Source organism: Pteropus alecto, unplaced genomic scaffold, assembly GCF_000325575.1.
Source record: "Pteropus alecto unplaced genomic scaffold, ASM32557v1 scaffold45, whole genome shotgun sequence".
NCBI classification, from domain to species: domain Eukaryota; kingdom Metazoa; phylum Chordata; class Mammalia; order Chiroptera; family Pteropodidae; genus Pteropus; species Pteropus alecto.
In genome coordinates this window covers 16411504-16435479 of record NW_006442491.1, presented here as the reverse complement: position 1 = coordinate 16435479, position 23976 = coordinate 16411504, and the positions used below count along the sequence as shown (strand labels likewise).

General features: G+C 50.4%; 2 protein-coding genes and 1 pseudogene across 9 annotated transcripts in view; 1 reads left to right on the top strand and 2 right to left on the bottom strand.

Annotated features, from left to right (window-relative positions):
- The first annotated feature begins 3182 nt into the window (after positions 1 to 3182).
- On the top strand, positions 3183 to 12534 carry ITPA (inosine triphosphatase). 2 transcript variants are annotated; one of them, XM_006921646.3, is made up of 8 exons: positions 3183 to 3318; positions 5571 to 5628; positions 5720 to 5784; positions 6360 to 6433; positions 7284 to 7315; positions 7930 to 8045; positions 10723 to 10799; positions 12036 to 12534. In XM_006921646.3, exons 1-8 carry the CDS (start codon positions 3253 to 3255, stop codon positions 12175 to 12177), a joined length of 630 nt encoding a protein of 209 aa, XP_006921708.1. In that variant the 5' UTR covers positions 3183 to 3252; the 3' UTR covers positions 12178 to 12534. The 2 variants fall into 2 exon arrangements, with proteins under 2 accessions (XP_006921708.1, XP_015452778.1); XM_015597292.2 differs by lacking the exon at positions 3183 to 3318 and adding an exon at positions 3343 to 3493.
- LOC112471149 lies at positions 9284 to 9402 on the bottom strand (annotated as a pseudogene).
- A 2178-nt stretch (positions 12535 to 14712) lies between the features above and the next one.
- Positions 14713 to 23976, bottom strand: part of SLC4A11 (solute carrier family 4 member 11) — an 11144-nt gene continuing 1880 nt past the window's right edge. For 3 of the 7 annotated variants that reach the window (XM_015596866.2, XM_025039861.1, XM_015596868.2), the window contains exons 2-20: positions 23779 to 23820; positions 21297 to 21449; positions 21116 to 21165; positions 20618 to 20849; positions 20462 to 20543; positions 20111 to 20234; positions 18500 to 18703; positions 18332 to 18425; positions 18096 to 18221; positions 17892 to 18005; positions 17671 to 17803; positions 17352 to 17425; positions 16638 to 16902; positions 16454 to 16560; positions 16198 to 16366; positions 15931 to 16104; positions 15543 to 15738; positions 15288 to 15457; positions 14713 to 15152 (exon numbers count right to left, since the gene is read on the bottom strand). In XM_015596866.2, coding sequence (XP_015452352.2) covers positions 15089 to 15152; positions 15288 to 15457; positions 15543 to 15738; positions 15931 to 16104; positions 16198 to 16366; positions 16454 to 16560; positions 16638 to 16902; positions 17352 to 17425; positions 17671 to 17803; positions 17892 to 18005; positions 18096 to 18221; positions 18332 to 18425; positions 18500 to 18703; positions 20111 to 20234; positions 20462 to 20543; positions 20618 to 20849; positions 21116 to 21165; positions 21297 to 21449; positions 23779 to 23809 — 2562 coding nt within the window. In that variant the 5' untranslated portion in view covers positions 23810 to 23820 and the 3' untranslated portion in view covers positions 14713 to 15088. The remainder of the gene's footprint in view (positions 15153 to 15287; positions 15458 to 15542; positions 15739 to 15930; positions 16105 to 16197; positions 16367 to 16453; positions 16561 to 16637; positions 16903 to 17351; positions 17426 to 17670; positions 17804 to 17891; positions 18006 to 18095; positions 18222 to 18331; positions 18426 to 18499; positions 18704 to 20110; positions 20235 to 20461; positions 20544 to 20617; positions 20850 to 21115; positions 21166 to 21296; positions 21450 to 23778; positions 23821 to 23976) is intronic. The other 4 variants (XM_025039864.1, XM_025039863.1, XM_015596867.2 and 1 more) reach the window with 2 other exon arrangements.

The window sequence follows — 23976 nt, the reverse complement described above, 5'->3', positions numbered from 1 at the left end:
AGAAAAACATAATATTAAGCGGAAATTATTGTGAAAGATTATGTGCAGTGTGGCAACATTAAAACATGTATGTTTTAAAATTACTAAGCAATATCACATAGAAATATACTGTGTTGAAAAAGTACAAAAAGATGCTTGGGAATGATACACACCAACTTCAGGATAGCCGTTACCTTTAGCGAGGGAAAAGGATGTGGGTGAGATTAAGAGCAGAGCTTTGCCCGTATCTGTGACATTTGATTTCGTTGAAAGGGGGAGGGGGAGAGACTAACTCTTCTATTTAAGTTGTGATACAGTTTTGTATTCAGACCTGCAATTTTATATCTATTTTGAAATAAAATTAGCTTTATTAGGTTATGCAAAGTTAGTGATCCAGTTTCTATAGTGAGCTCTTGGAAATTAAATACGCACAGAGAATTTAAACTCCTCTTTAATTCTTAAGAATCTATTTTAAAAACTGGGGACAAATTATACCTCGATAAAGTTGTTTAAAAAAACTGAGGACAAGATGTAAACTCGAGATGTTTAAAGAAGCAAATAACTACTGGGAACTTACTATTACAATAGTATGAAGCTTTGTGTGCATTGGATAACATGAAGATCCAGGACCAATGGTTTGTGTGTGGGAGGAGATTAAAAAAAATGACGTTAACATCTTAATGTGTTAAATGGAAATTATTGCAAATGGTTATGTTTATGTACAGCGCGACAACATTTATGTATGTTTTAAAAGCACTAAATACCACATTATTGGAATCGTGGGAACTTGAACATCTATTTTATTATTTTCTGTAAGTTTGCAATATTTCATAATTTACATTTTTAAATTTATAAACAAGTAAAAGGGCAGGATAGATGATATTAAAAATAGCAAATGCTGATCATTGTTAAAGTTAGGTGATGGGTAAATAGGTGCTCATTCTACTACTCTTTTGTAAGTTTGACATTTTTGACAAGTTTGTCACTAAAGATAATTCTTCCTTGTTGCCTCAAACAGATTATATCATTTTCATAGTTTTCATTTGCAGTTTTCAGGTACTGAGTCCTGAACCCTAAACATGTCTCTTAAGGTTTATGGGCAGGCTGAAGCAGATAGAAGATGGCAAGAAGAGCAACAGTGCTGCCCTGGTCCAGGTGAGAACAGAATAGGGCTGCATTCGTGACAGTAGCAGTGTGAATGGAAAGGAGGGGACTGGTTTCAGAGGTAGAATTTCAAGAACTATTTCTCAGGTAGAAATGATAGGACCTGACAAGCTCCTTTGAGGACAAGAATCATCCTTCTTTGCTTAACTGGGTTCCCCCACAGTTGAGAGTGCAATTTCAAAGAGATTCCAGTCATATCCCTTGCTCAAGGGGCCCAAAATTCACAATTTTAATTCTAGCATAGTCTATTTAATGAATGAATGATGCAATCCCCTTCCTTTCTGTTCAGAGCAACTGAGAACTTGACTCTCTCTTTACAGGTTGGCTTATCAGTTAAGCAAACCAATCAATACATGTTTTTGTTTTTGCCTAAGAGGATTATTGTCACTTGCAACTAAAGGTTCTGACTAAAGATCACACATACACAAACTTTTGCATGTAACTGCGGGTATTCACATATCTCCTCCCTCCCCACAAGCTCTTGGGCTCCAAGGCCTTAAGATTTAAGAGTGAGGTCGACCTAAAGTGAATATCTATTCACAATACTACCTGCTTAATAACACTTTGTGAGGTCCCACAGCTTGCTCTTTGACTAACTAGCCTCTTCAACCTAGGTTTCTCTCAGCACCCAGGGTTCCTACCATCATTGCACTAACCACAGCGCATGGTACTTGTCTGTGGTACACCAGGTGCCTGTATCCAGTCCCTGGCAAGCTCCTCCTAGGCTAAGGATGTAGGTGAAGCTTTCAACAGCGAGATCAGCTTTGATGAAAGAAACCTCCTATGCCCTTCCACATCCTTGGGGATTCCCTATAACTTCATGAAGGAAGACAGATGATATAGAGGGAAGGCTACCACTCCCTGAATATAACCCACTCCTTCCCAAATCAATTCCAAAAAGCCTCACAAATCACATTGTGGAAAGGGAACTGAATCACAAACTTCAGGACCTGCCCAAGGACACAGTAAAGCCTTTTGGCCTGTGCAAAACTCCCGCTGTGGTCATTGAGCAAAGTTTTTAGAGAGCACGAAATTTTTTTAATTTCCTAAGGGCAAAATCTGGGGTCTAAAAAATATTCGAGATTATCAGAGGTCATTAACATTAACCAAAATAACTCATTTAAGCACTGACAGACCTCCAGAGTACTGATACTCCTTTGACAGACGTCTCACTAGTAGAGCTGGCCCTTAATCTGCCCTTGCTGTTAACCCTTGGCTACAGAATCCCTAGAGGAGGGAGCCAGGTTACTTAACCAATGGGGGAGTCAGCCGTTGAGTTAAGGCCTGTCACCCAGGTGGGTCTGCTGGGAGCACATTCTATTCTTTGCTGTGTTCAGGATGCAAAGATCTGGCTGAGGCGGTGGGTACGGAGAAGAGATGATGAATTTGAAAGGCTGGAAGGATGAGGGAATCAAAATACCTAAGTCTCAAGCCTGGGAAATGGGTGAAAAACCGGTCTTGCTTTAAGCTATGCCAAATTTAAGTTCAGTCAAGTAGTTCTGAGCTGGCGGACAAAAAAGGAGCTAAAGGAGCGGGGCTGAAGGTGAGGTCAGGATAATATCTGGGTCTGGGAGCCCTTGCCCTGAAGGAAAGTTATGAGAGACGGCCTTGTTGGTGTCCGCTCATCACTGGCCTCGGGGTAGGGGACCAGGGTGTCTTTGCTTCCCACGGTGCCCCGTCCCAGGGAGGGGCGAAAGCGGCGGTGGGGCAGATAGTTGGAATAGTCTCTTCTGGTCCTTGAAGACGTCGTCCCTTGGTGGGAGAGACTGGTTTCGGAGCACTCAACCTCCACTCTCAGGAAGACCGCCGTATTCAGGCGCAGAGGGGCCGCGCCATTTTCATCTCTTCTAGCGTCCGGCGCCCTAAGATGCTCATCTGGAAAAAGGGCACTCCGGTCCCCGGGGTTCTGAGGAAGGATTCCAGGTGCCCAGCGCGGCCGTTTCGCCCCTAAGGCCGTTAAGATGTAGCTGTTTCAAAAAGGAATCTCAAACATACCTTCGCACGATCACAGGCCGGAAGCCAATCCGCCCCTTCCGCCGCCATCCGGAAATGCCTACACCTCGAGGTAGAGAGACTTCCGGTGGGCCTGCGCAGTAAACCTGGATCGCCATGGCTACCTCCTTGGTCGGGAAGAAGATTGTGTTTGTCACGGGGAACGCCAAAAAGCTGGAGGAGGTGCTGGGAGGGTGTGGGAGGCCGATCAGGAGGTGGCTGGAGGCGGGAGGGGATGGCGCGTGGCCAGGCTGGCTGAAATAGGGCTGAGAAGGAGCTTCCAGGAGTAAGAAAGCACGCGGGAGGAGGCGTGGAGGGGGAACGGAGAGTCGGTTCCCCAGGGATGCATAGTACCCAGGTGTGTGGAAGGGGTTGAACCGCCCGGGGTGGGACAGCCGCGTGTGCAGAGTGGGGCTGCCCCGGGCACAGGGCTTGTGATCTCAGGGGCTGTGGGAGCGAGAGTGGCGGAGTCCTTAGTACCTGTCCCAAAGGTTACTTATTGAACTAGACCCCAAACCAGGACTTCCGACGTCCTACTAGAGCTGATCCAGATCGTGCTGCTGGCCGAGGGTGGCAGGGGCCGGACAGGGCGTGGGACAGACACCTAACCTGAGCTATCCACTTTCCACCATGGTCCAAAATGTCCTCAGCCTCTCCCACTCTCCACTTTTGCAAAATGGGGACAATGAGCGGGGGAGTGAAGGAGGCAGGCAGTGGATCCTATAGTGCAGTGTTTCCCAACCTTTTTGGCACCAGGAACCAGTGCTCTTATGAGAATCTAATGCCTGATCATCTGAGATGGAGCTAAGGCTGTGACGCTAGAACTGGAGAGTGGCTGCAAATACAGATCAAGCTTCACTAGCTCGCCAGCTGCCCACCTCCTGTTGTGCAGCCTGGTTCCTAACAGGCTATAACCCGTACTGATGTGGGGGGGGTGGGCGGGCGTGGGTTTGGGGTCCTCTGCTGTAGTGGATCCTGTTGCTGCCTACAGGGACTTTGTGACTACTTGTGAGAGGATTCTGGGGGTTGATGGAACATCTTTGGCTGCAAATAATAGTGACGTCAGGGAGCTCACATAAACCACCAGGTGACTCATGTGGTCCCCTGGTCCCCCACCAGAACTGAAAAGTCTCTTGAGGGGCAGTCCTGTCTTGTAGTTCTCTCTGGATGATCATCCCTTTTCCTATCTGAGTCTTTGCTTCCTTTTCTCTTAGTGAAGGAGGCAATGAGGCTTTTGCCAGACACTATTCCTGATTGGTCTTGCTTGGCTCAAGGGTTTTCCCTGCTCCGTCAGCTGTGGCCAAGCAGGGTCCTGTGTGGGGAATCAGGATAATGCCCACTAGGTAGGTCTGAGGCAGACTATTGGGGTGCAGTCATTTGGAGGCCCTTCATTTGTCCACAGCAAAGGGGCTGATGGTATCTCTGTGCCAGGACAGGGTGGTCTTTTCAGGAGTCAGAGCCCTATGCTGATAAAAGGCTTGAGATCCTGAGGCCAGACCAGTCAAGCAGACAGGCAGCTCCATCCTGAACAGAGCCCCATGCAGGATGGTGGTGACTCCAAAGCTGTGTCAGCCTCTAGCTGAGAATATGACGCTCTCACATTTAAAAGAAGGGACTGGAGTGGGTAGAGGAGGCTCACTAGAGGAGATGGACTTGAAGCTGGGCTAGAACAGGGAGTCTTAACTCTTCATCATCTCATGGTACCTCATTGGCAGACTGATGAAGCCTATGGACCCTTTCTCAGGAAAATAGTTTTAAATATACAAAATAAAATAATGGAATTACAAAGGAAATCTATTGAAGTACAATTCTCGAAATATTGCAGATAGATGACTTTTAAAAAATTACAGGTATTTATCATCAGTTACATCTACTTTAATATATTAAAGGATTCAATCTAGCGGTATGTATAATTATCATAATTTTAATATTATGAGGATTGTAAATGGCATTTTGAGATATCTGCTATAATTGTAAGGGGATATGACAACATCTGATTTTAATAGGTTTAAAGGGCATGAGAATTGCTAATGCTAGTTTGGTTTTCTGTATTCACAGTTGAAAGGGATGCTAAATTTCAGCTAGGGGTATTTTTTCATCCAAGTTCACAGGTCTCCTGGATTCTGGTTAATGCCTGATAGAAAATTCCTGACCTAGGATGATAGGTAGGGTTTCTGGGAGCATTGAGAAGGGAAAAGGGTGTTCTGGATGGGCAATTAGCATGAACAGAGACCTGAAGTAAGAGAGAGATGAGGGAGCATGAACAGAGACCTGCTGAGGTGGACCATGAAGGCTGGAGTGAGGCTCATGGGCCTGACTTGGTAAGCCTTAGTGGACTGGCAGGAGAGTTACCTGTTGAGAATGGTGGATGACAGCTGTGTAGTAATGGGGAATCATTAACAAATGGTGATAAATGTTTTTTCATTTTGGAACAGGTCATTCAGATTCTAGGAGATAAGTTTCCATGTACTTTGGTGGCACAGAAAATTGACCGTATGTCTCTCTTTTGTTTTATTTTTAAAAGATGGTTTGATTTCTCTGTCCGCTTGTGATCTGACTCTCTGTATGTCTGTTTCCCAATAAGTGCCGGAGTACCAGGGAGAGCCTGATGAAATTTCCATACAGAAGTGTCGGGAGGCAGCTCGCCAGGTGCTTGCTCTGCACGCGTCCTCTATTCACTTCACTTGTCCCGATGGCTTGGGATTTGTGCCTGCTGGGGATGCATGGAGAACCATAGAGTGAGCACAGCTGGTTGTGACTTTAAGGACCTGCCCAGGCCTAGCTAGTCTGGGGCCAGTTGGCCCTAGAATACTGCCTTTCTTTCTCAGCCTTGACTGCACACGTAATTCTCCCCAATACTCAGATACATACATTTCCTCCCCTACATCTCCCCACACATACCCACTCCTGCACTCATATCTATGGAACTGAAAAAGAGCACTTTCTGAAGGATCAGGCTGCTTGAGTATGAATCCCAGCTCTCCTGTTGCTATGCCTGGAGTAGGCTTTACAATCTGCCAAGGCTTTGGTATCCCTATCTTTAAAATGAAGATAAGTGATTAGACAAGGGCTGTTCTTCTTAGCAGATGCATCTCTACCTGCTGTTGCTGCTGCAGATCCCAATTAGCTGTGGGCCTGGCCCAAGCCTTGGTAGGTGGGGAATTCAGGGCTGCAGCAGGGCCTGTTGGTGGCAGGTCTCAGGGCTGTATTTCCTTATGTTTCAGGTGCAGGGACCTGTACTGGTGGAGGACACCTGTCTGTGCTTCAATGCCCTCGGGGGCCTCCCTGGCCCCTACATGTGAGTGCTCCCCACCCCCTTGCAGGGCCTTGCCCACAAAACCACTTGAACTTGGAAATGATTGGTTACGTGATAGTGAGAGTCATTCATTGCCTTGGCATCAACACCGATATTTCAGATTTCCTGAGGAAGGATTAGGGATTTGGGAGAGGTATGCCTTTCTTTTATAAAGTGTGAGAATGTGATTGTGTAAGTGGAGATGGGCGAGGAGAACCCAGCCATTGGAGAGGTACATTCATAGGCAGATCAGTTTCAGGAAAGAGGAAATAAAGAAATTAAGATCTGAAAATGGATTTCCTTAAAACTGTCTAGTGCCCTAGACTCCCTCAGAAGGTCTTTGTGTATCTCTAGGATACAAATATCCCAATTTGAATACCCCTTCCTGGGGTGGAGGGCAAATGCACAGCAGTGCAATTGCTGGGTCTTAGATATGTATATCTTTAACTTTTGGATTGCCAATTTGTTTGCCAAGACAGTAGCACTCATATACACTTACACTTTCAGTATGCATTGCTCCATATCCTCACCGGCACTGAGTATTATGACTTTTTAATATTTTGCAATTTGGAGAGTGTGAAATGTTATCACATACAGTGTTAATTTGTATTTCCCTAATTACCAGTTAGGTTGAGGCCTTCATTGAATTATTGATTCTTCTGTGCATTGCCTGTTTGCCTCCATTTCCTTTTTCCTATTGGATGATTTCTCTTCATTTTGAGTTGAGACATTCTTTATCATATCCCTTTGGCTGATCCAGGGCTTTAATCCCTGGGGGATGCAGCCCAAAGAATAAGGTGGTCAGAAGATCCAATAACTTCTGTTGTCTGACTTGTCTTTATTTGCCTTGCAGAAAGTGGTTTCTGGAGAAGTTAAAGCCCGAAGGTATTATCCCCTTTATTTCTTCCTTTAGATCTGTTGGGAATTGAGAATTGGAGGTGGTCTAGGAGAAGGCCCTAACTAGTAATCAGAAGCCTCAGGTTCCAGTCCCCACCATGGAGTCCCTGTCTAAGGGAGAGGCCCCAACTAGTAATCAGAAATCTCAGGTTCCAACGCCTACCATGAAGCTTCTGTTCACCTCACTTTCCCCATCTATAACCTGCAGCTTACACTTTCCTACACACTTGGCCCCAGGGAGCACTGAGATGTGGGAAAAATGTAGTTGATTTTGACTGAAAGGGGGGCTGTCCCTCCTGGGCCCCAAGAGTGCATACCTTGTCACCCATAGTCACAGGCCAAAATGTTCCCTCTTTAGGTGTTCTTAAAAACATTTTATATTAATGAGCATTTCAAACACGTACAATAGTACAATAGAATAATGAACCCCATGTCCCCATCAGCCAACTTCCAGGGTTATCAGCACAAAGCCTATCAACTAATATGTATAAGCCCCCCAATTTGGCACTCATCCCCTTTAACCCAGGGCCTTGGAGTGGGGAGTGAGGGCTGGGGGCTGGCCAGCACAGACTGTGCTGAGTTCTCCCTGCACCTTCCCACAGGTCTCCATCAGCTCCTGGCAGGGTTCGAAGACAAGTCAGCCTATGCGCTCTGCACATTCGCACTCAGTAGTGGAGATGCGAGTGAGCCTGTGCGCCTGTTCAGGGGCCGGACCTCGGTGCGTACCCACACTGGTTCCCCTGCTTGCCACCAGAGGGCGCAGCGACCTGAGCTAGTGACCCAGAATCTAGGTAGTGGGGAGGGCGAGAGTTAGTTCCCAGGGCTTTGGCCACATTTGCCCCTGGGCACAACTAGAAGTGCTGTAAATCCTGAAATCTGTTTGACACCTGAGGCTGGTGTTTCAGGGAGACTCACAATGCCTCCCACCTGTTGAGGCCTGGGACACCCAGAGCTCTGCATAGTATACCCTCTTGTGAAGCAGATGTAGAAACTGAAGGGGACAACTCCCAAAGCTATACCTACAGCCCAGACTTCTCCAAAATTGAATCTCCTTATCCAACTGCTAAGGCTATGGCTTCCCTTGAATATCTTACTGTCTTTCCAACTTTTCGTGCTCACATAGAATGTTACTTCTTCCCCCAGCTCATTTGTTCCCCAGCTGCCCTTCATTACCTCACGCCTACCTTTCATTCTCTTAAGTTCAGCTGCTTCTCACAGGGTCCACACCGTCCTCTGGGCTGGTCTACCCTCCTTCCCCAGCCCATCCATTCCCTCCCTGTGGCAGGAGTACACCTTCTGGCACATCACTCACTCCTGCTTTTTCCCTTTTTGCTCAGGATGTAATCCAGAGTTCACTGTAGCCTACAAAGCCCCACCCCAGAGGCTCCACCAGTGGTTGACCACAGATGTGTTTCCCTGCCTGGTTAGATTTCCTGTGTGTGTGTGGTAAAAAAAAACCAACATAAAAATTATCATCTTCGTCATTTTTAAGTGTGCAGCACAGTAGTGTTAACTATATACACACTGTTGTGTAACAGATCTCTAGAACTTTTCATCTTACAAAATTGAAACTATACCCATAGGACAACTCCCCTTCCCCCTTCTTCCCAGCCCCTGGCGACCACCATTCTACTTTCTGTTTCTAAGAATTTGACAACTTAGACACATTATATATTTCACCTACTATAATGGCCTCAAGGATCATCCATGTTTAGCATATGATAGAATTTCATCAGTCTTTAAGGCTGAGTAATATTCCATTGTATGTATGTGCTACATTATCTATATGTCCACTGATAGGCATTTAGATTGCTTCTACATTTTGTAAGTAATGCTGCTATGAGCATGGATGTACAAATATTTCCTTGAAATCCTGTTTTCAGTTCTTTTGGATATATACCCGGAAGTGGATTTGCTGGCTCATAATTGCCTGGTTAAACTTTTTCTTTTTTTTAATGCCTATAGCATCTGGTCTTCCTAGGTGGTCTCCCATCCAAGTACTAACCAGGCCTGACCCTGCTTAGCTTCCGCGATCAGACGGGATCGGGCGTGTTCGGAGTGGCATGGCTGTAGACCGGGTTAAACTTTTTAAAATGAGTTGCAGCTGTCTGCTACTTTCACAGAAATCTTCTCTCAAAAATCGGAAGTTTGAACAACCACAGGCCCTATTGATAGGGCCTGGTCACCACAGTCCCCATGTTTCCCCATTGTCTCCTCAGCTTTAGACACTTCACGCACTTTGTTGTTTCCTAGCCCTCACTTTACCCAAGGCAGCACTATTTCTTCACGTTCTGTTCTTACCTGAGCTCTCTGAACCCAACCACATTGTTCTTTTAGCAACACATATGCCACGCCCTTCCCCATCTCAGAGCCTTGGCACCAGCTGTGTCCTGCACCTGGAATGTTCTCGCCCTAGCCCTTTTTGCAGTCAGTGTCCCCTCCCTGAGGCCTTCTCTGAGCTCCCCATCCTGTCCTGTTTTTGAGGCCAGCCCCTGTTTATTCCTTTTAAGATACTTTGTGTTTGGTAATCATTAATTTCTTTACTGGTTTGATGCCTGTGTTGGTTAAGAGATTTATTCTGAGGGCAAGGTGAGGCCTGCTGTGACCCCAGTGCTGAGAACACTACCTGCCTCACTGTGGATGTTCAAAAAATGTATTACGTGGATGTGACTCAGAGTAGTTCAGTAACTGGTCTCAGTCACACAGCTCCCCACTAGCAGAGCAGAATTTGCCTTTGGTCTGAATGACTTGGCATTTGTGTGGCTAATCCCCACCCTCTGCTACCTCTCTTATATTTTTTAAATTAGCTTCTTTCTTTTTCTTCTCTTTTTTTTCCCCACTTTTTTGCTTTCATGGCAACACAGCATTTCATGACAGTGGACTACAGTTGGTTCTCTTTGTAACATTTTCCTATTGGAATTTGCCTGTCACAGCCAGTATTTTTTGTACTCGTTTGTATGTTGAACATTGTGCTAAGTAATTTATATTACGGTATTTCGTGTAATTGTTAGAATCTCCCTTTCATTTTGAGAAATGCAGTAATAGTAGCAGACATATGGCTTTGTCTGCAAAGTTCAGGGCCCTCAACTTCCTATTAGGAGAAAATGTTTTCTGTCAGTTTCTCACAGTTGACTCTCTTCAATAGGTCACACTTCATCAAAACTGTAGAGATGGAGAGTGACCCCAGGGATATCTAGTACGTGGTTCCTTCGTATGTGAGGGGAAAGCCATCCCGCTGTGCATTTTATTTGTGTTTAGCAAACATTTGCAGGCACTGTGGACCCCTTGAAACCATATTTTGAGTAAATAGGGTTTAACCAAATTCATAAACTAAACTTAAACTGGCCACTGTATTCCAAGCCAAGTGACACACGTGTTCCCCTTTCTTCTGGCAGGGCCAGATTGTGGTACCCCGAGGCTGCCGAGACTTTGGCTGGGACCCTTGCTTTCAACCTGACGGATATGAGCAGACGTAAGGAGCCCAATTTCTTCCTGGAGTGTGGGGTTGGGCTAGCTGTGGTCTGCGTTGGGTCAGCGCCTTGCCCAAGTCCAGGCATGCGGATACGGGTGGAGGCAGGCTCTGAGGGTGCTGTTGCAGCTGGATGCAGCTCTGTGGGGGTGGACGCAAGGAATCTTGGTGGCTCAGTCCACAGTAGGGGAGGCAGCCAGGTGTAGCTGGGAGTCTTGGGCTCGGGTTCCAGCTCACTGCAGAGCAGCTGTATGACTTCAGTGGCTTCCCCTCTCTGACCTTGGCTTGTCATGTATATATACCTGACAGTTTTGTGGGATGATCTTCCCACTCCCCCATCTAATTTGGGAAAATGCTAACACGTTTTGTAGCCTTTAGTGGGCACCACATTAAACCCCCACAGTGCCAGGTGTTCTCAGTATTTCACACTAATCCCTCCCCCCCACACACACACACACACACACACACACACACACACACACACACACACACACTTACTTACTTACACAGGACATGTTGACCATTACTGGAGTCAGGTTTTCCAGGCCAGAGAGGCCCTTAGCGGGTGTGGCCTGAGGCCTCACAATAGCCAGACAGAACTGAGGACAACATGAAAGAGCACTGTCCAAGAATGCTCTATGATGACAGAAATGTTCTACATCCGTGCTGCCCAATCTGGTAGCAATAAGCTGCATGTGGCTATGGAGCATTTAAAATGCGGTTAGGGCAACTGAGGAACTTACTTTTTATTAAGTTATAATTGATTTAAATTTAAATGGCCACATGTGGTTAGTGGCCACATACTGGATCTGAAGCCCACCACTGGGGTATAGGAGTCTCACTTCACTGGAGTCCTGGCATGGGAGACAGGCCACTGTCTGTCCCATATCATTTCTTCACAGTGTGTTAGGGGAGTCTGCTGCATTTGCTCTGTCAGGCCCTACTGCTTCCTGTCAACAGATGACAAAGCTGATCAAACACGTAGCTTATCCTCCTATTCCTGGCTTCCCTTAGTTACTTTTGGATATACTGGAGCAAGTTTAATATCCTTCAATATGAGTTTCTACCTGTAGGGACATTTAAAACTATCTGATTTTTAAGAAATTAATTCTGGCTGCCAGGAGCTGGTAGCCCTGCTACCCTTTCCTGGGGACTTCTTGAGCTTTGGGCTCTGGGATGGAGTGGGGTGCACAACATCCCTGATCTGGGCTCCCTCTTTGAGCTGCTGTTGCCTTTTAGGTATGCAGAAATGCCCAAAGCTGAGAAGAATGCCATCTCTCATCGCTTCCGGGCCCTGCATGAGCTGCAGGAATTCTTTGGCAGCCTGACTCCCCCTGGGGCTGCTGATGAGTGCGCTGGCCAGGGATCTGGGGAGGGCTAGCCTGAAACCTCCCCCTTCAGGCAGGCAGTCCTCCAAGGATGTCAATTCAGGGTTACGACTTCCTGGGAGAGTTGAGAAGACAGCCTCACCAGACGAGCCTCACAGGTTTGGAGGAGCAGCTGGCTCTGTTTAGAGAAATTTTGGGTAAAGGACACCATTCTCTTGCCCTTGCGGATTCCGTGGTCTCTCCTGTAGCCTCCAGGCCTGGGATCTTGAAAGGACCTTGGGTATTAAACTAGCCTTGGCAGGACTGAGGATTTGGGAAAGAACCACACAAACCATCTTAGTATTTTAAAATATGGCCAATAAAAATTCTGGAAGCTACTCCAAAATAAACTAGATGTATTTGCTTTGAAACCTGCCCTGGGCAGGTGTCTGTCTCCTGAGTCTCCTTTGGCAGGAGCAGGGAGCCTCTCAGGTGGGGAGGAGGGGTGGGAGAGCAGTGATGGGACAGGGGCAGCACAGTGTCCAGGGTGTTCCCATGCTCTTGCTAGCTGGAGTGTTACATCTTTCTTTTCATTCAAATCTCAGATTGTGGGCTGACCTTTCCCATGCCAGGTCCATGCTGCCTACCCACCTGTGAGTGATGCCACTGCCCAGCTGGTTTCCATGGCGTTTCCTGAATTGAGGGTGGGTCATGCTTCTGCTTGTGCAGTTATACATTAGAGCAGTTCAAACACTGGCTTATGATTATAATGCCAAGTTCATTTATATGGCAGGGACAGGAATGGAGTCCTTGATCCCAGTTGGGTTGACATGCTGTGTTCATCCTGGGCCCTCCAAACCCCTTAGGAGGTCCAGCTCAGCTGCCCCAGACCCTCACTGCACCCCGATAAAGCCATTCTCTGCGAGGGATTTTGCCCTGGGGGGCTCCCTTGCTTTTCTTGCAGGTGTTTCTTCAGTGAGGAGGAGGTGTCCTCACCAAAAAATACCAACCGTGAAGATGTTCAGGAAAGCTTGTTGCGTGCAGCAAGGGTTGGTGTCCTCAGTGCTGGTGGGTCACTCCCAGGGTTTTGCATGCATAGGTAGCTAAGAAGAACGTCTCCTCTAGGCCCTCTTCCTCAGTCCTGGCAGCATGGCCTAGGCTTGGGTTTAACCCTTGTTTCCTCCCCTAAACTGCATCAGTGCCAGTGCATGTGGTGAGGACAGAACGTCATCCCTTGGCTCCCCAGCTGGGTTATTTCCCTAGGAAGCACTGGCAGCCAAGCCTGTCCTGAGTTGTCTCCTTGGTGATGGGTGATATTAGCCTGGGGCTAACACGGAGTGCTAGGGGCCTGCCTGCTCCTCTCCTGGTGATTCTGGACATGACCCCACCCGCAGGGAATACCCAGGTTACTTACTGGGCAGGGGGCCCCAAAGAAGATTTACATGCCCCATGGGTGGGTTGGGGTAGGTACATGCAGTTTGAGGCAGGGCAGCCCTCTGTTTGCTACTCAGCTCCTTCCCCAGGGCTCTGTCCTGGACACACAATACACTTTGTTCCCCTTTTTAACTTTAGCTACTCATCCCCACAAACAGCACTGCTAGGTTGGAGGGTGAGGTGTCTGGATTGCACTCCGGTCTCCACTCTGAGCCCTATCAGTGGAAGACAAGAGGGCTCCCCTGTCTCCCACTCTACCATCCATTCAGCCTTCTGATTTTTGCCAGTCTATCAAGAAGAAGGTGCCATCTCCACTGTTGGATTGCATTTCTCAGATTACTGAGGGGTTTGAGCATCTCTTTCTATCTCTGTTAGTCTTTTTTTGGTTTCAGATGTAGCAGATGTCTTCTCTTCTGCTTCTTTGATCTATGGTGTATTTTTTCAAGACAAAGTCCTATAAGATGATGTGATGGGGTGTCTGAGTCAGGTGCTCTGCTTACCACTGCTGCTGCTCCCAGGTACATATGGGAGTGGGGGATGGGTAGGGGGCACTCCCCTGAGTCTCAGATCTGTAGTACCTGCTGCCAACTGTCATGGACCCTGGCCAATCACCAAATGACCAAGCCAGAAACATGGTACCGTCTCCTCTCCATCAAATCAATCCCCACATCCTGTGATCTGGTTTCTTCCACTTCCCTCCATCCCCACTAGTACTGCCATGGTACGAGGTGCAGCCCTTGCCCCACTCCAGACCCCCTACATATAAATTCTGGAATCCACCCAACAGAAGGATAGTTCAAAACTGCCGCTCTGACCCACACACCTGTTTTCGTTTTGCAGTCAGGCTGCTCTGCAGCTGCCTCTGGGAATCGGCCCTTTGCCGTCAGCCCTGCTGCTCTCTCCATACCAGCCACACTCTTCACTGGACCCAAGCCCTCTGCTCAGGGCCCTCGTACATGCTATTTTCAGAACACTTCCTCTACAGGTTCCTGGCAGCCTCCTGGATCTTCCACATTTCCCAGTTGTGCCAACACCCACTGTGTGGACTTGGAGGTGACACCCCTCAGATGGTACTCAACAAACATCGGTCCCTTTCATTGCCCCTCCCCAGGGCCCTAAGAAGTGGCTTTTGGAGGCTGGGATGGGGCAAAGCCACAGGAATGGAGGTGGCCAAATGGAAGCACAGAAACAGGAGCTTTATTTTCTAATATGCACACAGCAAGTTCCTTACACAATCAAGGAAATAGTTTCTTTCAGGCATCTGACTGACTCTTTTATCAAAAGAAAATCCGTTCTGCTTAGTCTCACCCTGGGTAGAAGCTGCCCTGAGCAGTGTTCTTGACCCAAAGCAAAAGGCTAATGGAGAAATGTAGGCATACACCACCGAACCCCCAAAATGCCCAAATGCCCTAGGCTTATTGGGACAGCTGTGAGGGGGCACAGCATAGAGCAACACCCCGAAAGACACCCACACCTCCCCACACAAAGAGCCAGCCTAGGAACTCCCAGGAGACAGGTGAATGTGATGTAGCCAGAGCCTGCCAGTCAGGCTCAGTGCTCAGCATCCATGGCGTCCAAGTATTTGGCTTCAATGATTCGGGGCAGCAGCTTGTAGCTGGAGGAGAGGTGAAATAGGCAGGAAGATGAAGATGAGCATTAATCAGGGAGGAGAAGGCAGGAGGTACCCACCCCAGCCCCTCTACTCTCCCACCCAGCTGGCCCCACTTGCTCGCAGTCCACCCTCTCATACCGGATGGGGATCATGGCAATCATGATGAGGGGAAAGATCATCTTCATGTAGGGCAGGGGGCTCATGCCAAAGGCACAGAGTAGCAGCAGCTGCAGTATCTGCAGGCCTGTGAAGTAGTGGATCTTCCTCTGGGGTACTCTCCGGATGTAATGAGTAGGTGGGTACGAGGCCTATGGGTAGTAGGGACCAGGTATGGGCCGGTCTGGTGCTGCCATATCTATCACCCACACCCCTCACTCGGGGCCAGACCCTCACCTGGTCCTTGAGCAGCAGGGCCAGGCGCTCAAAGAGCTGGTTGGCGTCAATGGAGGTGAGGGCGATGTAGAGGAAGAGGCCATAGAGCACAGGCTTGGGGATCCACTGCAGTGGGACAGGCAGCAGCAGAAGAGAGAAGCCCACCAGGATGCTGGCGCCCAGGGTGGTCAGCCGCGTCTCCTTCACTTTCACGATCCTGCGTGGTCCCAGAGCACAGGATCACCTCCAGCCCTGGTCCACAGGGCCACCCCCACCTCGGGTCATGCATTGTTCCCAGGCTAGGGCATTCAGGGCCACATCTCACCCTAGGTCACATATAGCCCAGGGCTACCCCACCTCAGAGTCCACATGACTCGTCTCAGATTTCAAGGCAGGCTCTCACACTCACGTCTCATATATGTGCCCGTTCTCCACACGCTCCTCCACATGAGCCAGTGCCCGAACGTGCAGTGGGGAGTGGGGGTAGGCGGCATGGATCCAGGGCATCCCAAACAGAGACAGCCCCATGTTGATGATGGCAATGAGCAGGAGGTCCCAGTGGTAGGCTGTGCCCTTCACCAGTCTGCAGCAGACAGACAGGGGCACATGTAGAAACCCACTGGTCCCTTGGAGGGTTGGGTACCCTGCTCAGCCCTCCCTTCCCAGACCTACGAACCTGTTCTCTGGTGAATTAGCCAAGGCAGCCACCAGGTTCTGCTCAATGAAGAAGAGCATGGAGAGCAGGAAGCCCAAGCCCATGGCACTGCTGATGGCGTTCAGGGACAGCGAGTGCATCTCAGCTATCTTAAACAGGCTATCCCTGGGGTTGTAGCGGAACTTGCTCACTGCAGCAGGGTACAGACCCCTGCTCTAGCCTGCAGCCCCATGAGAATACCCCACTCCAACCTCAGCCCGGTCCATTCCCAACTCACTCTTAATTTCCCGGAATCCATAGGAGCAGATGAGGGAGAAGGTGAGCACGGAGATGGGGAGGGCACAATCTGACAGGATCTCCCGCATGTAAGGGTGCAGGTAGGGGCTAGGGATGCAGGGGGGATGATCAGTGTGGCCTGGGAGCTTATACCCTCTTCCTCTCACCCCTAGCTACCCCCTTACCTCTTCTTGAACTGGTAGAGGGTATAGCTCAACCACAGTGTACCCAGCATAATAAGGAGGCTGAGCACAGCCGTTTCCCGGCTTGTGTGAACACTGGGATGGCCGCTCACTGAGGCCAGCCCCTGCGGGCTAGCCAAGAGGCTGGCATTGAGGGCACTGTGGAAGCTGGTGTTGAGGCTGGCACCAAGGCCCAGCAGGCTCTTCAGGGAAGTGTGATCTGCGCTGTAGCTCCAAAGGCTGTTACCATAGTAGTACTTCTGGAAGACTGGATACAAGCCAACAGGCCTCAGCCATCTGGGTTCTGGGAGACTGAGGCCCAGCTTACTCCTGGATGTGGGGCGGAGGGGCCTTGAGGGGAGAAGGCATCTGGGAGGAGAAGTGGGAGGGGGCTGACCTTCCCCCACTGAGGGAGGACTATACTATTAGCCAGGACCCTACTGACCTGTTTATCCACCCACCATCACCCCCTGCTGTTGTCCCTCTGGTCTCTGACAGCGTATCACCCTCTGGTCCAGTGCCTCTGATCCTGCCTGGGGCAGCTATGTCACTCTAGCATATGGGGCTACTGCTCTCTGCCAGTCAGAGCTCCCTAGAGCACCTTGGACCATGGGAGCAACTAGCTTGCATGCTTCTTGGCTGTCCCCACCACAGCCTACAGTCCTCCACCTTAACTCAGTTCCATCTGCAGCAAGTGGCCACTGGCTAGACACTCACTTTTGACCATGCCCTTAACAGCATCAAGCACGAATGTGATGGAAATGAACAAGGCGATGATCTCTTCCGTTGACCTGTCAGGAGATAATATACCTTGTAAGATAAGGGTGAGCTGTTGAAGAGGGGAGGCTTCCCTGAGCCTTGGCATGGCCCTGCTGTTCCTGCCATGAAAAGGACCAGTCCCAGGCTTTTCCCTGGGGGCACCCAATCCCTCTAGGGTTACAGGGCCTGAGAGGCTAGCATACAGGCTGACCCAAATCCCCAGCTTTGGTGTCCCTCCTGCTCGAGGGTCCCAGCAGTTCAGGGAAAGCCCTGTCACCTCTTGAAGAGACTCATGATCAGGCTGAGGTTGAAGAAGGCATAAAGTGCAAGGAAGAAACTGTTCCACAGGCCTGTCCATGCATAGAAGGTGCTGAAGTCCAGATCATAGTCATCACAGATGCCACGGATCACTGCAGGAAGCGGGACAAGTAGACGGTCAGGGCCAGGCTGGGCCCAGAGACTTTAGGCACCATCTCCCCACCATAACCCCCACTGTACCATGGGTATAGAGAGCCAGGGGTGCAGTTGTCAGCAGCACCACCAGCGGCTGCCCGGAGAACAGCGCATATAAGAGGCCTCCGATGCTCTGCCCAGCCATGGTCTTCTGCACATCTGAGGAAGTAGGGTGGTCAGCCAGGCAGGCACCACAGCCCTAGGCCCCAACCAGCACACCCTCCTGACCTCCAGCTCCCAGCCCCTCACCAATGGCCCCATCCGTGTTCTCATCGTTGAGGGACCCAAAAGCAATTGTGGGCAGGAGGCAGGCAAAGTAGAGGAACAGGGTGGTGGTGATGTACTTGCCCACAGCCTTGTTTTTCCCAATAATGCCTAGGAATGGGAGACAGGATGGAGAGTGTCTTGGGGCTGCTGGACAGGCACATGTGTTATCCTGGGCTGAGCCACAGGCAGATCTCCAGAAGGACTGGGGGGCCACGTACCATCGGTAAAGTCCAGTGGGTATACAGGGAACCTGCGAGCAATGTCCTCCCAGATGCCCTTCCCCACAGGGAGAAAGTCCTTGAGCTGCAGGGGCTGAGACAGGGGTGCCTGTTAGCTCTGCAACCCATGCCCAGTACTGATCTCCCAGGCCCACCTTGACCCCATACCTGGTGATGTCTTTGGATGCTGACGGAGCTCTTTCTGTTGGAGGTTGGACCGTGGTTCACCATAGTGAGCAGTTGTCTCTGATGTACCAGGGCCTCTTTAAATTCTTCCACTGTGCGGGTCTTTAGGAGCTTCTGGCGGAATGTGATGTCCAAGAACATGGTGGCAAATGTGCGCCCCACCTCCGTTGCAGTCTTGGTACTTTTCTAGGGGTGGGAGGTGGGGGAATCACATCTGCAGCTCCTGCAGAGCAGAGGGCACCCTGCCCTGCCCTTGGCGTGCATGGATGTTCTCAAGCACGTGGTAGGCACTCTCTCTCTCTGAACTGACAGCAAGTTTTGTACCCCAAAATTCAAGCATAAGTGGACCCTGCCACAATTTCCACCAAGTTGGCAGATCACTAGAACTACCATCAATCTAGTATTTTTCTTATAAACTCATGAGTTCTTATAAACTCAGGTATTAGCCTTGTCCTAAGTGACATTATCTACAAATCGTAGATAATGAAATGAAATCACAGTGACAGAGAAAAATGTTCACCCAGCTACATTTCACCAGTGGCATTTTCACTGTCTGCTGGTTTATCTGATTTTCAGAGGGGTTCCAGGCCCATTGAGCCTTCTTACTCCTGTCTGGCCAAGGTCAACCCTGTCCATGAACTCAGTGTCCAGCCTCCACCACAGCAACCTCTCACCTCCCTAAATTAGGTCCACTGGGGGCAGTGTCCACCCCTTCATGCTGCTCAAAGCGATAGCACTACACTTCACACTATGCTTTTCTGTTATCTTTAGAACGGGCTTGTTCTCTCAACAAGCCAGGTGTAGGCTGGTTGAGCTGTCTCAAGGCACCAGTCTAAGCTACTCCACCCTCAGGGTACTGCTTCTTTCACTGTTATGGCCACTTTGCCTGCTGTCACTCCCTCTGATCCAGGAGTTGCCCACTGCCCTAAATGCCCTTCCTCTCTCGCCAGCACACTAACATTTGAGGAGGCTCACCATGTTTATGACATCCCAGTGAGATACATTCCCTTCAGTACCCCTTTTGCATAGAGAAAGCCTGGGTAAGGGGGCTATGCCAAGCTCTGCACCAGAAGCAGGGGCAGAATCAGCAAGAAGCTACTGGAAGCTTAAACACTCTTGGGTGCCCTACCCATTTTTTATTCATGATTTTTAAATCCTTTTCCTTAAGAGTCCCTAAATTGTATCAGCTTAAGCCCCTACGAAAGCGAGATGTCCCTGACCAGAGGATGAATAGCCCAGGAAGGAATAGGGAATCCTTGGCCAGCAAATTATAGTCAGCCAACTAGAAGAAGGATTAGGTCGGGGCAGGCCAAATATTTGAATAATAATTTTAAAAAATATCTCTTTTCAGTCAGGAAGGAAATAATAATCTTTTGGACAACCTCTGGGGAAATTAGGGCTTGATGAGGACCTGGCAAGGATGCTTCAGAGACACCGAGGAAGGCAGAGATGAAGGGACAGGGTGAGAATGAGACCTTCAGAGGCCAGGACTGTGGGGTCTTCCAACACATGGAAGAGATGACCCCAAGAAGATAGCAAGATAACCTGGAACCCCCCCGACCTGGAAACGGAGCCACCAAGACCCCTCCTCACCATCTTGGGTGGGGCCAGCACCAGGATGACAAATCGCACCTCACAGGAATTCTCCCCCCAGTTCTGCGGGCGATCCAGGCGGCTGATGCACACGTGCCGCTTCAGTAAGGACTTGGAGGTACAGCTGACAGGGATAGGGGAGGGCACAAAGTTGCCACCCTTGGTGGGGGGAGCCCACCTAGAGTACCCAACTTCGACTCCCAGTGACTTAGGGAGAAAAAAAGACCAAATGGGATGGAGTGCTCACACCGTCTCCCTCCAAACTGGGTGGGTCGGCCTCTGCAGGGACATGGGATACCTAGCTTCAAGGGGACATATAGGCAGTCCAAATGTGGTGGCCTGGCAACTCACGTGATGCAGAGCCATGATTGCTGGTACTGCACCCCTGTGATGGTGGCAGTAATTCCTTGGATGGTATCCGACAGCAGGTGGGCTAAGGACAGGGTGGAAGCTGTTAGCCAGGCCCCCTCCCTGACCTCCCTACCCAGGAGAGGAGGTCTGCCTTACCTTTACCCTCCATGGGGGTACCGGCATCAGTGAAGAGCATGGCCATGAGCGAGTCCACGTTGCAGTCAGGCTCAGTGTTGTCAGGGTCATGGATTAAGCGGAGTATCATGGCCCGCAGCACATCATCCAGCGAGGTGGCTGTCTCATTCAGAATGATGCTGGCCCGTGCCAGGAAGCCATCTAGGTCTCGGTGCGCTCGGATCTCTTCCCTGAAGTCCTTTATCTTCAGGTACTGAGGGGACCCCACAAAAACCCATGAGTGAGACCTGCTGTCACTGCCTGGGCGTCTCCTCTGTGGTGGCCCTGGTTGCCCCTGCCTAACAGGACCACATCCCCTTCCAGGAGGCATAGCCCCAGAAGATTAGCCTTGGGCTGGTGTGAGATCCCTGTGTAGTTCAAGAGGGGAGCAGTGAGAGCTATCTCAGGAGAGCAGCCACCTCTACCCCCAACTAGTGGCCCAGGACCGAATGTCTCCCATCCTGCTGATGGGCTACTCACCTTTCGGGAGGTGTGGAGGAGCCCGCAGCCATCAGGCAATTCACTCTCAGCTAGAGAAAAGGGAGAGGGCTCAGGGTGCCAGCCTGCCTCTTCAGGTCTCTCTTGGTGGAGTGGGGCCACACCTGCCCAGTGCCCAGTCCCCTGCCCTCCCCCTAGCCTATCCCTGCTACAACCCCCATACCAGCCTGGGTGGGCTGCACCTTGAGGTTGACGTTGACAAAAAAACGGATGCTCTCGCCAGACACAATGGAGGAGTTGACCGTGTCGAAGGCCTCTTCCCCCAGGCTCTCATCATGGGTTTCAGAGGCATCATCCATGTCACACTTGAAATAGCCTGGAGACCCAACCACCACCAAGAGAGAACCCCCCAAGAGGGCCTGGCCATCAGCACTACAGCCCAGGAGGGATTTCAAGCCCAAGGAGCAGGGATCCTGTGCTGTCCCACTTGGTGCACTCAGTGAGTGGTCAGGGAGGGTTCAAGTAGGCCAGGAAAGCAGCCTCAGGCCCAGGTAGGTGGAGTAAATAGTCCTGGCCCCGCCCCCCTCAGAGTATGGCATCTGGCCAGTTGCCCCCACCCAACAACTTTCTCCAACATTCTTCAGCTGCAGGAACCAGGGCCTTGCACTGTTGTGACCTACGCATATCCTTTGGCTAGAGAAAAATTTGTTCATTCCACCAACTTTAGGCCAGGAACGTGGTACAATGATGTGGTTAGGCCTGCCTGACCCCTGCCTTCCCAGAACCTCCAGATTACAGGACCCAGACCTGCCTGGCTACCCAGATGGGATCCGAGGGAAGCCAGAGGCACTGCAGTATCTAGAACCACTCCCTCCCCCACCTCGTTGGCACAGGGTCTTAGAGCACCTCCCCCTGAGGAGGGCCTGTGGGCAAAGCATCAAGGCTGAGAGACCTGATCCAGACATCGAACAAGGCCCAGGAAGCAGGAGAGCAAAATAGAGCCAGGACTGACAGGCTGTGGGACAGGCAGGAGGCTACATCTTAGCCCATTCCCCATTACGCCCGCCCCCCATGTTGGGAAAGGGGCATGTCATAGCACTTTGAGATTCCCAGGATCCAGGGTCTGCTGCCCTTGGTCTTCCTCTCGGTTCCTACAACTGCCCCACAGCACAGGCTCCCTCCTGTAGGAAGGCTTCCTTGTGAGATGCAAATGTTCCAGTCCTCCCCAAGCCCTGCTGAGGCTCCCCTGTGATCCTCTGGGATCACAGTCTGAGCCAGCCCTTCTACCTCTGTCCTGACTCCTGGCCCCTCAGACCCAGTTCCACTCCCCTCCTTGATCTTCTTTTCCTTAGGCTAGTCAGCCAGCACCCCTAACATGCCAGTTCCTGTCCTCTTCGTGGAGGGCCCAGAGAGCCTTCTTCAAGGCTCACAGAACCCTCCCTCTTCTGGCAAGTCTTCCTAGGGCCCTGCCTCACTCTTGGCCCAGTTGGCACCTCTTCCTGTGGGTCCCCTATGGTTCACCACTTGTGAGTGATCCCGGGAAAGGGGACTTTGTACCCCGGACCCCATTAATGCCTAACACCTGTGCAGGGACAGGGACAGGTCAGCAGCACGCCTACACCTGCCAGGCAATGACTCACCCTGACTCACTTCCATTCCTGCCTGCCAGTTTCCTCTGCACATCCTAGGCCCTGTTCCCACCATGTCCTCCTGTGCTCAGCCTGAGTCCTTTCTGGGCAGGCGTTGCTAGGCTTCCACTATCCCCAGGTCTGCACTGCACTCAGAGCCCAGAGCAGAGCTATTAGGTCAAAAGATGTCCTTCCCACATATGTCATGGAGCTCATATCCACAAAAAACTCCTTCCTTCCCAATTCCAGGCCTGCTTTGCTTAGACATCCTGGTTCTCCAGCCCCGAACTGTCCCAGCCCCCCTGTTACCCCACTAACACCCACTATTTCCCCACACTGCCCCTCACACTTCCCCCTTCTCCCCTATCCTGGGCTCTCCCTATGTCGACACTATCAGGTCCCTGCAAGGCTCCTGGGATGCCATGTCCCCTCTTCCATCTTATAACCCAGACACATACCTAACCTACCAGCAGCCTGGCACATGCAGCCATCATGCCCTGGAGACCCTGGATAAGAGCACACCCCCACTCTCTCCACTGTTCCACTAAATACCCCTCTCATGGTCAGGCCAGCTCCGGCACAGGAGAGGCAGCACAAAGCCAGCCCACAGACAGGAGGAAGGGAGAGTTAGACTGGAACAAACAGGGAATGCAGAAGCAGAGCTATGTTTCTTTAGAGGGACAATGGCAGCCCCACCCTCACAGGGCTGGGCGGGGACTGAGGGATGTGGGCATCCATAACACTTGGCCTAAGCCTGGTCAGATAACCAGGGCATTGTAAAATGAACCATGGGAAATCACCAGATGGTCCATATATAGCCCAGGAGAGGGGGCAGCCTGCCCTCCCAGGCAGGGCCACTGGACCACCAGAGACCTGCCAGTGTCCAGGGCAGTGTCAGCTGTCTCTCTGACCACACCACAACCTGGAGGGTAGGATCCAAAGGCATCCCAGAACCAGCAAAGGTCCAGAGACAAGTGGTCAATGCCATGTGCACCCAGGTAGATGGATTAGGTCCCCAAGAGGCTTTTGATCAAGGAGCTGGCTCTGTATACACACCCAAACCTGAAAGGTACTCACCTGCATCCTCAAAGAACCCACTCTGCGACATACTAGAGTTACCTGCAAGGGAAACCAAAGAACTGTTACCAGCTCCATGGACCAGTCCTGGACAGTCTCCCGTGCTTCGTCTGCTCTCCACCCCACACCAACCCTGTGATTTTTTTCTTACTCTTCCCAGACACCCAACCCTGACCAACCTCAGCGAAAAAGGAGTGG